This window comes from Orbicella franksi, chromosome 5, assembly GCF_964199315.1.
Source record: "Orbicella franksi chromosome 5, jaOrbFran1.1, whole genome shotgun sequence".
NCBI lineage: Eukaryota > Metazoa > Cnidaria > Anthozoa > Scleractinia > Merulinidae > Orbicella > Orbicella franksi.
Genome location: NC_138149.1, coordinates 11,461,085 through 11,476,009, shown reverse-complemented (window position 1 = coordinate 11,476,009; position 14,925 = coordinate 11,461,085). Strand labels below are relative to the sequence as shown.

The following is a 14,925-nucleotide window of genomic DNA, read 5'->3' as shown; positions in this document are numbered from 1 at the left end:
GGCTTCGCCTTGTGTGGTTTCGAATCAATATATTGACCCTCTACTATATTCTCCTCTTCTCGACATATTAACCTCAACCATCGACATGGCACACTCTACCCTGGACGAAAAGATAGAATCACGTCTTGTAAGATGGAACCAAATCAACGCAAACACTACGGTAACGCTGTCTTGGCAAATGGTAATTGTAAGATATTTTGAACCCTGGAAAGAGAGTACATAAGGACTCTGTCCGTTAATATTCTACAAGGGGAAACTACCAAAGTCAATACAAACTGGGAATTAGCAAGGGTGGGGACCTGGTGACTACTACCTGTCAGAGCTGTACATTGCACTCTGCAATTTACAGCTTTGGGGTTGTATTACTAATTTATAGTTATATGAGCATGGCCTGATTTTTTTCCATTCAGTGCATTTAATGTTAATTTTGAGCTGAAACATAGTAATAATAAAAAGGATAGCCACAATCAGGCTAGTGAACAGAAGTGTCTATAGAAGAATGCTGTGCTCATAATCAGTAGAAAATAACAAAGGTTTTGAATTACAGAGAGCACAAAATAGTGAATTGGACCTGTCTGTCCTTCAGTGCCAAGTAACGTCATCTGGATTGTTTGCAAAATGCGGCTCAGTTAAAGAACAGTTGAAGAAACTCCAAAAGTTCCATATTCCTTTAAAGAAAAGTAAAATTACTAATAATTCTGAATAGGTTTTCAAACTCATTTGGCATGGGTTATAAATAAACTACCTTTGCGTGCTAAGTGAGTTTTACTGAGGTAAATCTGCTGCTAACGTTCTTTTGTAAGACCTCTTTGTATCTAAGGAATATCACTTTCAGAATGGGGATAAAATTTCATTGTCCAAGCTACCGATTGATGCTTCATCAGAAATTTGCTTATATGTTTTAGCATATTGGCTTTTTCAGTATTGAACGCCTCCACAGCAAGGCGCTGGCCATAGACTCGAGTAAATTCAAATCTTGAGTTCTGGAGCAGTGAGGTAAGTTCCTGTTCTTTATAACTGAAAGGCTATCAGTGGATATGAATGAATGAAAGACTACCAGTGGATAATTGTGCGAGGTTGTGAGAAAATGTAAGGTAGTCACAGTTTGGCCTTCGGACCTCCTGGTGTAATACAGCTTCCTTATAAAGACGTTGGAAACAGGGAGGATTATGATGAAATTTAACTTTGTTGTGACAAAAAGTGATATTAGAATGAGGTTTGATTGAAGACTTGGTATAGACAAGGAGAAAAGAATGCATTGGAGGAGCAAAGATTCGTTGTACTATTATTCCTACACCAATCAGTTCATTATTCTTGTACAAATTAACTTTATTATCCAAATTTAATTTTCCAAAGCGTGTGTTCAATTTTTTTAAGTCCTTAGCAGAGCTTTTGATATATTATTCTCTTCAGAGTCTGGACTTTATTTTCGTAATTCGTTTAAAAAATCATTCAGTTATTCCCTTACAGCCGGGCTCACTATTATCTTATTCCTTGACTACCGGGGAATTCGTTTTCGTTTTTACGGTCATCACAAGCCACCACGCTCAAAAACATACGCTCAAACTATTTTAAATTGCATTTTAGAAGTGACCCGAACGTGACTTCATGTAAGGCGGTTTATTTTACACCTTAACCCATATACTATATACCGTCCCAGGGAATTATTGTTCACTACGGGTACATATGCTCTTTTTTTGATCATAATTTACCGGAGCTATTCCAAAGCAAGCCATTTAGAATGAAGTAGTTTGAGATTTGAAACTTATTTTAATTTTTACAGTAGCGATGGATGTTCAGTACTACCTCGGAGAATTTATACTTTTTCTACTTGTGGGTAAGAAATTATTATCAAATCCATTGTGAGAAATAATTACTCATATATTTTCGGCATCAGCTTTTATTTACTGACATGTATGTTCCTTTTGCAGTCGGTGGAAACTCTCAAGGTAAGATTTCAGTCTTGTACTAAGTTATATCGATGTGTGTGCATGTTTTAAACTGAACTTTGTTCCATGCCACCAACCATCAGAGATGTTCTCAGGCTTTGGCTTTGACGCATTGCAATACATTCTGAGACCATAGCATATTTTTGTTTTGCTGAAAAGAAAACTAGACCTCGGAAGACCCAATACTCACACTGTGCTAAAATGAGTTTTTGCTGTAATAAGGCATCAAATCATTTTACTTTTAATAGATGTGTATATCCTACAAGAGATTGATCAGATGGCTCTACAATATGAAGTGCTTCCTGTTGGTCATGGCGTGATATGACGTCACATGGCGTTATTAAGTCTACCACCTTGGATCTTGACGTAATTTTGATAAAACATTAATTCAAAACGATAATGAGATGCAACAAGTTCGTTCAAGACAACAACAACAAAAACACCCTATAATTCTGTAAAAAAAGGCGAAATGCGGCTTTACCTGTATATCAAAATGCCGTCAGTGCTATGCCAAATTAAGAGGACATGACACATTACAGCTTCACAGGCTTCCAAATACCCCTTCAACCCACCCAACCCCTCTTTCCGCTTATGGCTAAGTTTCTCATTTCTCATGATTTGAAAAAGTCAGTTTTTTCCTTCAGCTGACGCTGTTGATGGTGCTTACTCTGAGTGGAGTCCATTTTCCGAATGCAATGCCACTTGTGGAGTTGGTGTGAAGATTCGCAAGCGATCCTGTAATAATCCTGAACCTAAGAACGGAGGAAGGAATTGTAGTGGTCTGGGACCAGCCGTGGGAACAGAAGCATGCAATTTATTTCCATGTCGTATGTTCAATTTGTTATTTTCAATGTGTTAATTTGTTATCCAATGTACATGTGGATATATGAAAAAGATCATAGACTTGACTTGCTGCGGAGAAAGATAAGACATGATTGATCATCGCAGTTATACACACAAATTAAGCAGGTGTGAGATTAACGCCTGAAAAAAAAAAAAAAAAAAAAAGATAAAATAAAAAATAAAAAATCGCAACTGCTTAAGTTGTGTGTATAATTTGCGATGATGAATAATGTCTTCAAACTGCAATGACCTAATTTGGTTTTGGTGGCAATCTCTTAGTCATAGAAACAGCAATACTGTGAAGCCTTCATTTTGAGAGATACCTGTAATACATACGCAACCTTAAGTACGTTTTTTTCCACGCAAATATGTATCGATTCATAGTCCATTAGCAAAGGAATAGAACACTGATGAATATGCATGCTTTAATTTCTTAGCTGTCGACGGTGGCTATTCCCAGTGGTCAAATTTCACAACGTGTAGTGCAACCTGTGGTTGTGGATTTCAGAGCCGTACACGAACTTGCACCAATCCCCTGCCGTGTTGCGGCGGGAAAAACTGCAACCGCCTTGGACCAAACGTAGAGACGCAGATGTGCAACAAATGCCCTTGTGGTACTGAAGTGGTGCTTTTTTCTCTTTAAAGTAGTTTTACCTAAACGTAGCCATGTACCTATGCTGGTTAAAGAAGAAAGCCGTGCATGCATATTATGTTATAGTTGTACAAACATTGGGTATAAAACATCTAAGACTATATCAATGGTTAACGGTCAACGGTTAACTGCCCCTGCGTTTGGCAGCTGAAACACTTGCAACTTATACAAAGCATTGATGTATTCTTTTGTCTTCAAGCACAGTTTATACTTGATCAGCTTTTCCCACCTGAAATAATTGTCAGAGACGGCAGCATGGATGAATGTTATCCCCTCAGACACCACGTAAAAGGTGGCTTCAAAACATCATATTTTTGACCTAATGATCACGAACACCTTTTGTTGACAGTATTCTCAGGATTAGTTTCGCTTTCGCCAATGTCTGTTCCTTATTCTATGGTCTCTTTTACATGGTTAATTGGTGAGTTGTTATAGTTAAAGATAAATTACTTGTTGACTCTAGTGATTGACGGCCATTGGAGTGAGTGGTGTCCCTTTGGGCCGTGCAGCGTCACCTGTGGGGGAGGAGCAAGATACCGTAACAGAACCTGCACCAATCCTCCCCCGCAAGGCGGAGGCCAAAAATTTTTTGGATCATCTTCTGAGTCACAAAAGTGTAACACACAGCCATGTGGTAGGTGGTAATAAAATAATAATAATAATAATAATAACAATAACAATAACAATAATAATAGTAATAGTAATAGTAATAGTAATAGTAATAGTAATAGTAATAGTAATAGTAATAGTAATAGTAATAGTAATAGTAATAGTAATAGTAATAGTAATAGTAATAGTAATAGTAATAGTAATAGTAATAGTAATAGTAATAGTAATAGTAATAGTAATAGTAATAGTAATAGTAATAGTAATAGTAATAGTAATAGTAATAGTAATAGTAATAGTAATAGTAATAGTAATAGTAATAGTAATAGTAATAGTAATAGTAATAGTAATAGTAATAGTAATAGTAATAGTAATAGTAATAGTAATAGTAATAATAATAATCAAAATAAAACCCTGCACGTTTAGACTACAATTTAGCACAAATTTTTGCGCTATAAGTTTCAGGCCTTAAAATCAAAGCTATATGTTTTGTCGAGAAAAGCCTTTAAAAGGTTTAACGCTAAATCAGAAAAGTATCGAGTAGTATAATTACATAGTACGGCACACTTTCGTCGTCTAACTCGGCGATATACCCGTTAGTTCTAAGAAAGGAGAGTAAAAACGCAAACACAAGTATTTAATTTCAAAGCAGATTTTTTCGCAGTTTCACACCTTGGAATTAAAACTAAGGTATTTTAACGAGATTCGCAAGAAATCAATAACGAGAAACACACTTAGACAACGGCAACAACAAGAAGAACAACAAAAACAATACAGCAACACATCAATCATACATCAAAGAGGAGAAATTTTTCGTCACGTTAAGATCATTTCATCATGGAAAAGCGTCCCGCGGCTCTGTTGTGCCCACTCCTACGCTGCGTGCTCTGTTCTCGTCCTTTGGGCTCAAACCAAGACAGTCTACTAAGAGGAGAAAGAAAACTGGAAGCGCAGGAGAACCAGAATTAAGTAAAAAGGAATTTTAAAAACTAATTGAATTATTAATTTAGGTGCTTTCATTAAAATCCTGCAGATGGCGGTAACTGCACTGAGTGGTCTGGATGGTCTGACTGCAGTGTAACATGTGGAGTCGGCGCTCAGAAGCGTACAAGGACTTGCCCCAATGCTCCACCTGGACAAAAAGGAATTAGTGGGGAGAAAATGGTCGACAGTGAGAATAAAGAATGCAGTCTGACACCATGTCGTAAGCTTTGTCTGTAACTTTTGCTAACACAAAACGAATTATCACGTAAAGTAAGAAAAAAAAAAAACCTGAAATGAAGCAATTGAATTCTACCATATGCCTTAATTGTGACACTTATGTTCGTTAAAAATTATTTCCTGTTCTTTGTATATTTTAACTGACTGTAAACCTAAATTTTATTGTGAGTGATATAGCTTAACCAACTAGACGCTCTAAGAGCGTTTACTCGGACTTTGTCTCGGAATATCAAATCGTACTTTACGAGTACGCGTATTGAACACAAACACACAAAATAGAATCAGGATATTTCAAAAAAGAATCAGGATATTTTAGCACAAGAGTTCCGCTTAGACATTTTACTATTCAGGTTCCTTGGTTGAGTATCCTCCTAATCCAATCGCCAGTTGGTGAGTTTAAACCATCTTGGTTCAAGAATCAAGCACAGCTGTCCACGCATTTATGGTGAACTTGTTTGCAAAGAACTTTTCAGGTCTTTTTACTTCCTATGGCGATCAGCAGAAATTGTACGCAGTTCGTTTACTGGTCGTGGTGATCCGAGTAAATTGTGCAGCTGAACGTCTTTGCCGAGTTGCGATCTTAAACCCTTTTCAAGTGTCATATCTTCTTTAGAGAGCGAATAATCTCTTTCGAGAGAGCCAAAACGAATCATGACAAACTCGCGAAAAAACAGTCTGATGACTTACATTGCACATAATTTACATAAACTTTCAACTCGTGCTTTTTACGGATAACTTCAGAGAATTTGCGACCCTTAACGCAGTTTATGAAGAAATGTTCAAGCTACATATTTTTATTGAATCAAGGCAGGAGTCTTTTTTTTTTAAACAGGAACTCATTTATAGGGAAGATGCGGCGTTCTGTTTTGGTTTTTATTTTGCTTTCATACTCATCTAGTGCGTGCCACGCAACATTATTTTCATTAGCAGTCAAACACAGTTTCCCAAAAGAATTGGCGATTGCTAAGACTGCTAAATATATTTGAACTACCAGTGAAATAAATTTGGCTAAACTATCGTTAATGCAGATTTTCCTTAGGACTTGGCAAGAACATTGGTTCGTCAATACCCTGCACAATTCCCCGCACAATCGAAGTTTTAATTTTCCCGAACAATTTGCATCCAAAATCACACGATGTTATTTTTTTCCTGCACCCTACCAAAAAGCCAACTAACTTGGAGGTAAGATTTTTAATTCGAGTTACCGAAAGTCTTATCGTTACAAATTTGGAGATCGACATATTTTGTGCGGTGTAAGAAACAAGTCTCGTGTTTTAATAAGCTACGAGTCCAACAACGTTTTTGTATTTAGCTCGTTTTATTGCAATATGATTTGCTTTACAGCAATGTTCTAAATAATAACAGCAGTAGCCACTTGCAGTCATTGACTGCCTATTTGTAGTCAGTGTTTTCGTAGTTTGAGCTCATACCGCGATCGGTTCAGTTATTATCTCACGAGCATTCAAACGTTTCGAACGTGAACTTTGCTTACCTGGCTGGCTTTTAAGCGATATAATTCGTGCACCGTCCCTTTCCGAAAACGATCGACATCTTTGTATGTGTGATGAACGTATAAGGCACGATTCTTGCCAAAACTTTCTTAGCAAAACATCGCGTTCTGTCACAAAGTAAGAGCAATGTCGCCTTCTCTTCCCCAATTTCCACAGTCTACGCATGGAGCGCCTGAGACCTTGGCGACCAAAACGCTTGCATTTTATGACTCGCGCTTTCCTACGGAAGCCCGAGTAAAAATGCAAAAGTTCGTTTATCGGCCAACATTTTGCTCTTTTCAGACGTAAATAGGTCAGTTGGTCAGATTCACAGGGGAAGAAGAAAGTTTGAAATTAAATTGTAGTTTTCTTTAATTTAAGATGAGAATTATTTGCATGTCGATTCAAGCTAGACCGTGGTTTAGAGTCAGAATATACAAGCTAACTTACAGATAATGGCCGATATAACAATAAAAATTTAACTTCGTATTCTCTATTAAATAAATCAACATTCTGTCAAATGTCATTCCATGAATATCACTGCCCTTTTTGAATCACTTTTCGCAAAAGTGTTTTTCAACTCTTAGCCATAGACGGCAACTACACTGAGTGGACCAGGTGGTCTACATGCAGTGCAACTTGTGGAGGAGGCTCCCAGACACGAACAAGAACTTGCACCAATCCAGCTCCACAAGACGGTGGAAAGAACTGCACTGAACTGGGACCTGCTGATCAAACTCAAGAATGCAACCTAGATCCTTGCCGTGAGTTTTTATCTCACCGATTGATAAAAATAACAAAACTCTGTTCTGATTATTTGAGTTTAACTGAAGGCTTAAAGAGATGCCATAATTTGACTTCTTCCTTTTTGATTCGTTAGCCGTGCAAACATGGGCACTAAAGAGACGAATCTGGCCTAACATACTCATTTTGTACTTTGACAGCAATTGATGGCAACTACACTGAATGGACCAGGTGGTCTATTTGCAACGCAACTTGCGGAGGAGGCTTCCAGTCACGATCAAGAACTTGCACCAATCCCGTGCCACAAGACGGTGGAAAGAACTGCACTGAACTTGGACCTGCTCGTCAAACTCAAGATTGCAACCTAGATCCTTGTCGTGAGTTTTTTCTCATCGATTATAAACAAAACACTGCCTGATTGTTTAAGTGTGACTGAATGTTTAAGAGTAAATGTCAGTAAACTTCAAAGAAATCGTGCCACAAATTGCTTAAACTTCGGCCTAGGTGACTAACTGAAGGTTATCAGGTCAGTTTTTGGAAATGTTCAATGTGAAGGCAGTAACGCGTGAAAAGCGGTCATCGTACCGGAAGCTTAGATTTCGCTTCGCGAGAATGCGAAATTTTACACTTTTTGGCTTCCTTCTAAACAGATTTTGAAATCGCTGTGAATTTGGATTTGGTTCATCTTGCTCGCTCACGGAACTAGCCATATAATAAGGGACGATTCTGCACTGACACGCTTGCTTTGTATCTTGACAGCAATTGACGGCAACTACACTGAGTGGACGATGTGGTCTAACTGCAGTGCAACGTGTGGAGGAGGTTCACAAACACGATCAAGAACGTGCAGCAACCCTGCACCGCAGTTCAGTGGAAAGAACTGTACTGGACTGGGACCAGCTAATCAAACACAAGAATGCAATCCAAATCCTTGTCGTAAGTTTTTTTTTTTCTTCAATTACAGAAAACGAGAAAACTTATGATGATTACTTATGTAAGCTTGGAGGGTAAAAGCGATATTAAAATTAGACTTTGTCCAAATAACCCAGTTCCTTGCCGCGACTTTTCTATAATTCGACACAATTAAACTTCTTTGTACTTTCGGGATCTACACTGTATTGTGCTTCCACGAAGAAGGTAAGGTTTTAAAGTGCCTTCGGAAGAATCGTACTGCTGGAGAAATTGCCTTCTTCCTTAAAGTGCCCATGAAGTAAAAAATAATTGCTGCTTATTTGAAAGGCTTTTCAAAGTAAAGAAGAATGGCGTTTTCCTTTCTGCAATATCTTTTTTCGTTTTAGAAATGTATGCGTTTCTGTATTATGCAAATGAGAAAAGTGATGACATCATAGGTGGTTCCATTAAAACAGTACAACACTCAATCAAGAACATCTCTAGAAATATTGAAGCAGAGTTCTCTAAACTTGGCACCAGAACTGTACATCACAAAAAAAACCAAATGGCACCCGTCGTGCCACTGCCATGACAACAGTTATGCTGCTGGTCCTGTTTTAATTAAGACTAAAATCCCAGATTTTATCTTAAACAAGGATCATCCACTCGCAACAATCTAATTGAGAGAGTTAAGACAATATGGGAACCATGTGTGTTCCGAGAAAGACCCTCTGTCCCACTTTAAAAGGTTGCAAATGGGGATATTTGGTTTTTCACAGACAAAGACTGGAGCCAGGAGTGTTGCCATGGCAACAACATAGTGGGCGTTATCCTGTTTCTTTTGTGATGTACATTTCTGGTGCCAAGTTTGAACAACACTTCTCCAATATTTCTAGAGATATTCTTGATTCAGTATTTTACTGTTTAAGTAGAACTTTTTATGAAATAAGTCATTACTTTCCTCATTGGCATAATGCAAAAACGTGAATATCTCTAAAATGAAAAAGTTATTGCAGAAAGGAAAACGCCTTTCTTCTTTACTTTGAAAAGCCTTTCAAATAAGCAGCAATTATTTTTTACTTCATGGGCACTTTAAGGAGGAAGGCAATTTCTCCAGCAGCACGATTGTCTCCGAAGCCGGACATTGGGGTTTGCGATAAAGCTTAGTTCACACTAGCGGTGACATAACGACATAAACATGACGAAATAAGAAGGACAATTATTCGCCAAAGGCGAAGTGAATATTGGTGAATACTCACCAATGTTCACTGAGCCTGAGGCGAATAATTGTTTTAGTATAATTTTCAGGGGGGGAATATCAAGGACTACAAAATAACAGTCTAAAACATAAAAACAAAGACGCAATTGTTCGTGTGCATACACGTATGCAGCGTAGTTTTAATAATAAGCTTACGTGTACGTCGATTGTCAATCAGTTTACTCATCGAGTTCGGCAGGAAAACAAACTAGCGAAACACTACGAAAAATAAATTCATCCGGTACCTTTGTTTCATCGTTGTTGACTTCATTCACAGTTGTCATCATCACCTAAAAATGTGTAGCTTTAGTTTGAAGAAAAATAAATTTCGGTCAATCGATCTGACCTGCTGGCGATCGACGCAACCACTGCGTTTACGATTCCTAAAAGCCTTAATGCGAGTTCTTGAAAAGATTTTTGGTCCAAGGGCGACAACAGTCATTTTGAAAATTCTCCATCCTTTCAAATATCTTGGACTTAGAGTGATGTCTTTCGAATAAATGAAAACTTCACTCAGCCACTGTCAACCATGTTTACTTGCCGAGATAGCTTAGTAACCAAGCACTAGCGGGGTGAAAATAGCGTCATGTGATGAGCTTTTCCACAAATCAGAATGTCCAATTCTTATATTCACCTCTGGAAATTATACTAAATGTCGTTATGCTCGGAGTGTGAACATCCTGACCTAAGGACATAATAGCGATATAGGTAGGTAGGTAAAGTCTGCATGCGAGCCAAGTGGCCCATCAGGCCGGAGCTTATCCGGGTTTCTGTAGCATGAAGCGACTAGGAGAATTTCTACTCCCCCCTGGATGGGATGCTAGTCCATCGCAGGGTTACCCCCAGCATTAAGTTAGCCGGTGCCTCTCTCCACCCATTTATACACCTGGGTGGAGAGAGGCACTGTGAGAGTAAAGTGTCTTGCCCAAGAACACAACACAATGTCCCCGGCCAGGGCTCGAACCCGGACCGCTCGATCCGGAGACGAGCGCACTAACCATGAGGCCACCGCGCCTCCCACAATAGCGACATAACAACATGAATATTAATGTTCACAATACCTACATAAGCGAAAGCGATTTTGTCGTTATGACGCTAGTGCGAACCAGGCCTAAAAAAATTTTTCACTTCTTTTGCGACGTTCTTCAAACATCCTAGTTGTTTACCATTTAAACGATGGAACCGCTGCGCCAACGGTGGTAAAAATGGTAAGCAAAAATAGCTGATGTTAAGTCCCGTTCGGATTGTCCAGTTACCACTTACTCAGAAAAACCCAATTTACCGAGAGAGCCTAGGACGGATTTGACCTAGGATATTTCGGAGGGAAGTTCTGGACTACCTTTCAAGACTTTGCGCTTATTTCGGAAAATTTTCGGTCAGTCTTATCATTTACATTGTGACCGAAATTTCCGGAATTTGGGGTAAATGGCAAACAACCCCTGAGTTCTTTGAAGTAATTTGAATTGTAGCGTAGACTCTTTACCCCGTATTTTAGGTCCACCTTGCTCGATTGGCTTAGATATAGGCGTTGTAGTCGACACATCGCAGAGCGTCAAGAAATACAACTTGAAGAAAGTGATGGCGTTCCTTGTCGAACTGGTTGATCACTTTAACCCGAGTCCTGACGGAGATCATTTTGGTTTGGTGACATTCAATCGAAAAGCCTTCATCCAATTCACGTTCGCCGATAGAAGACTATACAGCGCAGACGCACTCAAGGAAAGAATCAGAAGAATCCCATTGGATTTGAATCTTCAAACGCGGACTGACCTAGCTATGAAAGCAGCAAGAGATAATTTGTTTTCACCAAGGGGAGGAGACAGACCAGCTAACCCAAACATCATGATTATGCTGACTGATGGTAAACCGACCAGGCAACCAGAAGATTTTGGAGTGTTCGCTGCACGGTTTTATCAGGATCCTAAGGTATAATGTACTAAACAAATAAAAGGGAGTTTTAGCAAACCACTACGGCGACGGTGACGAGAGTGTTACCAAACAATTGGCAGAACAATAGCTGTGCACGTGCGTTTTGAATCTTGGTACATTTCTTTGCCGTCCTAGATCCTCTGTAAAACAGCAACGTGAAATGACTAAATTTCACGTATTTTGGAGAACGCGAACCGCAATGGCTAATTTTTCGTATCTTCTTTTGGAATTGAACGCTGTTGGTGCATGTTTAGCCTGAGCAAGTTTTTAGACCGATAGGCGTACTGACCTGATTTACACAGTTGCGATATTCGAAGGTAAAATAATAATTCATTTTTTACAAAGCGTCGTCCCCGCCGTCGCCGCCGTCATTACTAAAACGCCTAAAGTTACAGAGAAGTAGTAACTGAAGTAATTGAGAAGTCCAGTGGATCTGATTTTCCGGACATCAAAGGATGAAAAAACTGGTTTGAAAAAACGGTTAGTTGGAGAAATCTGGGGTAAAATTATACTTTTCTCCTGAGAGGAAGGAAATGCTTTGTCACGTTGGGGAAATAAAGCCACGAAGAGGATGGGGAAGATAAGTTCAAAATTTTTCTGCGACTTCGCCGCTCGCGTTTGCAGCATCGCGGCCGATATAACAATCTCTCGCGCACGATATCTTGTCAGTCACGCGAGTCACTTTTTGAAAACGTTCTTTGAGTTAACATCACTTAACTGAAGAAGTTGCTTAGTGCACGTTTCAGAATATTTTTAAGCTCACTGGTACATGTTTTGCTGTAAAGCTCCGACCAAGCAGACTCGCAAAAATCGCAAGTACCGCAAGGTGAACTTGCGTAGAGACTTGCTTTCCGTGGCTAAACGACTAGCAAGCTTCCTCGCAAGTACACGCAAGTCGCAAAAAAAAAAAAAAAAAAAAAACACTTCAAGGCGACGGGCTTAGCCTTAAGCGGCCAAAATGTAAACATCAAGCATATTTAATTGGCTACTAGGTTGCTATAACAAAGAATGCACATCAATCAACTTGCGGCGACTTGGATTGGGTGGTCAAACGGTAAAAAAACTTGCGTCGACTTGCGTGCAAATATGATATCGACCAAACAGAGCGCAAGCCATCGCAAGTCGACGCAAGCGCACGCAAGGCCTAGCAAACGGACTCGCAAGTAGACCCGAGTTTTTAACTTGCGTCTTCTTGCGAGTTGGTTTGGCCAGGAATGATCTATCTTTATTTTTTTATTTTACGAATGGTCAGGTTGCCGGTTGGCATTCCATAGCCGTGGGCATTGGCATTGGCATCCGCGTAGACACCCTGCATGACATAGCTGGTAAAAATGGAGATGTTATCATCGTTAAAAGTTTTGATCTGCTAATAACGCAGCTGATGGAAGTTAAAAACAAAATTTGTGGTAGGTAACTGACATAATTCGCGAACTTGCCAGTAAAACGTGGCCTTAAGCAAACAGGATAGCGTGTTTTAAAAGAAACAATAACATCAGGGTGGTAAAGATAAAATTTTTTTTCACTTTTTTATCGGAAACTAATTTATTTTTTTGCATGAAATGGTTAAGGAGCCAACTTTCTGATGTCACATCTTGAAAAATTGGTCATGTGCTTTAAGTTTCTTTTTTCGTAATTCCTCCTTAATTAGAAAAAAAATAACCTTTATTTACCCTCGGCAATGTTTATAGCACAAGTGCTAGTGGGGCCGAGCAAACAATTAAAACAAATAATTCAAACTGAACATAATTACATATATAGGAAGGTTTCCCAGCAGTCCTCATGGTTTACCAAAAACAAGAGGGGAGGGAAGGGGAGATGAGGGCCAAAACACTTGCTAGCCACTCAAAGTTAACTAGGTATACGTTGTATTGAATAAGGGTAGGTATGGTGCTCGATGGTTTGGGAAGTAAACATACTTTGCTGCATACATTTTTAGTGACTATTGGTGATTTTTTCTTTGTTTAAGATGAACATGCCAAGCAAGAGCAATCATAGAAGAAGAACAAGGAACGATTTAGTTTACAGTTAGATGGAAGGTGAAACGAATGGGGGTAATCAGACAGTAATACACTTTGCTTGTAATAGAAGCCTGACTGTCGAAATTGTTTCTGCATCGATTTCTGACTTATAAATTAGACTTACACAGAACGTTATGCTACGAGGGACAATTAAAACGGAGATTCAGAAAGGACTGTTGTGTTTTGTAATTTCTTAATCAAGTTTGGAGATATCATAAAGAGCAACATAGACCAGCTGCAGACTCCAGATGAAGGTTATGACCTCTTTATTTTCGAATTAAGTAACGTTGTCTCATTGCTGTTTTCGCAACGTGCGGCCATTTCCAGAGGGTACTACAGGAGCGATCCAAATCTAGATTTACGAAAATAAAGTAAACTGATCTCACGTATCACGAAAAAGAGAAAGATAGCTTTTCACGCGAACTTACAATGTTAATCAGACTTTGAAACTTTATAAAACATAGCCTTATTTGACATTTTGGCCTTTCTTCAGCTTAAAATTTCCAAAAGATCTTTAACCGGGTGCTATAATCTAGGTGTTTAAGTTTGAAATCAACCAGTAGATACTTTCAAGAACGAAATCAACCTTAAATTTGCGAAAATCTTAGTCCAAGAATTTGGCAATAAAATCATCTGTCTACAGAGCCTCCTTCTCTCTCGTGCCCAAGCCACGCCGGTTAAGATGGACAGGTGGCTCTGGGGACGAAAATGATAAAAGCCACAATTTCAAACTGTCCCAATCACGACGGGACGCACGGGGCTTCTACTGTAAGTACCGCAGAGAAATGATAGGAAAATTTCCTAACATTCCTTACATACTATCGCTAGGGTTCTTCGTCTTGCGACCAGGGAAGGCGTCATAATCTGTTTCAGTTACATGCCGATGATATTAAATTAAAAAATAAACCAGAAAGGGCCCATGGAATATGAGACAAGCTTTAAAATTAAGTCACGATATTAATAGTGCTTTAAAAGTAAATAGTGCGTTCGAGTCATTCCCAGTGCTTTCAAACGATGGCGGACTCCACCGACGCCAATAATCTGGAACAAAACAAAGTCATTATATATCGGATCACGTCTAAACACACGCGAAGAAAGATTTGGGCAGCAAAAAAAACGTGAGCGGACAAAACCGGGGAATGCCGATAAATCAAGTAATCCCGCAATGAACGAATTACACAACATGAACCTTCCTCTGCTTCTCCTCCTAAACCAAGTTCAGATCTACGAACTGAACTTAAAGATACCAAAGTGCCTACGAATGGATGTTGAGCTCGGCGAGCAGACGTAAATGTCTTGTTTACCCAATGAAAGCCACCACAAT

The 14,925-nt window shown here is 39.0% G+C and overlaps 2 protein-coding genes across 2 annotated transcripts; both read left to right on the top strand.

Annotated features, from left to right (window-relative positions):
* The first annotated feature begins 132 nt into the window (after window positions 1-132).
* On the top strand, window positions 133-8,988 carry LOC145487748 (coadhesin-like). Its single transcript, XM_081466565.1, has 10 exons — window positions 133-187; window positions 1,784-1,837; window positions 1,932-1,949; window positions 2,594-2,776; window positions 3,908-4,078; window positions 5,084-5,221; window positions 7,349-7,525; window positions 7,706-7,882; window positions 8,265-8,441; window positions 8,804-8,988. Exons 1-10 carry the CDS (start codon window positions 133-135, stop codon window positions 8,986-8,988), a joined length of 1,335 nt encoding a protein of 444 aa, XP_081322691.1.
* Window positions 8,989-10,983: 1,995 nt separating this feature from the next.
* LOC145487492 (matrilin-3-like) lies at window positions 10,984-11,932 on the top strand. The gene has a single exon (XM_081466287.1). It carries the CDS (start codon window positions 11,233-11,235, stop codon window positions 11,584-11,586), a length of 354 nt encoding a protein of 117 aa, XP_081322413.1. The 5' UTR covers window positions 10,984-11,232; the 3' UTR covers window positions 11,587-11,932.
* Window positions 11,933-14,925: the final 2,993 nt, after the last annotated feature.

Bases quoted from the DNA above. Each gene is read 5' to 3' on its own strand.
- LOC145487748 (XM_081466565.1), top strand. From the start codon at position 133: ATGGAACCAAATCAACGCAAACACTACGGTAACGCTGTCTTGGCAAAT. The intron at 188-1,783 runs GTAAGATATTTT...TAATTTTTACAG, and splicing joins TGTCTTGGCAAATGGTAATT to TAGCGATGGATGTTCAGTAC. The intron at 7,883-8,264 runs GTGAGTTTTTTC...GTATCTTGACAG, and splicing joins TTGCAACCTAGATCCTTGTC to CAATTGACGGCAACTACACT.
- LOC145487492 (XM_081466287.1), top strand. From the start codon at position 11,233: ATGGCGTTCCTTGTCGAACTGGTTGATCACTTTAACCCGAGTCCTGAC.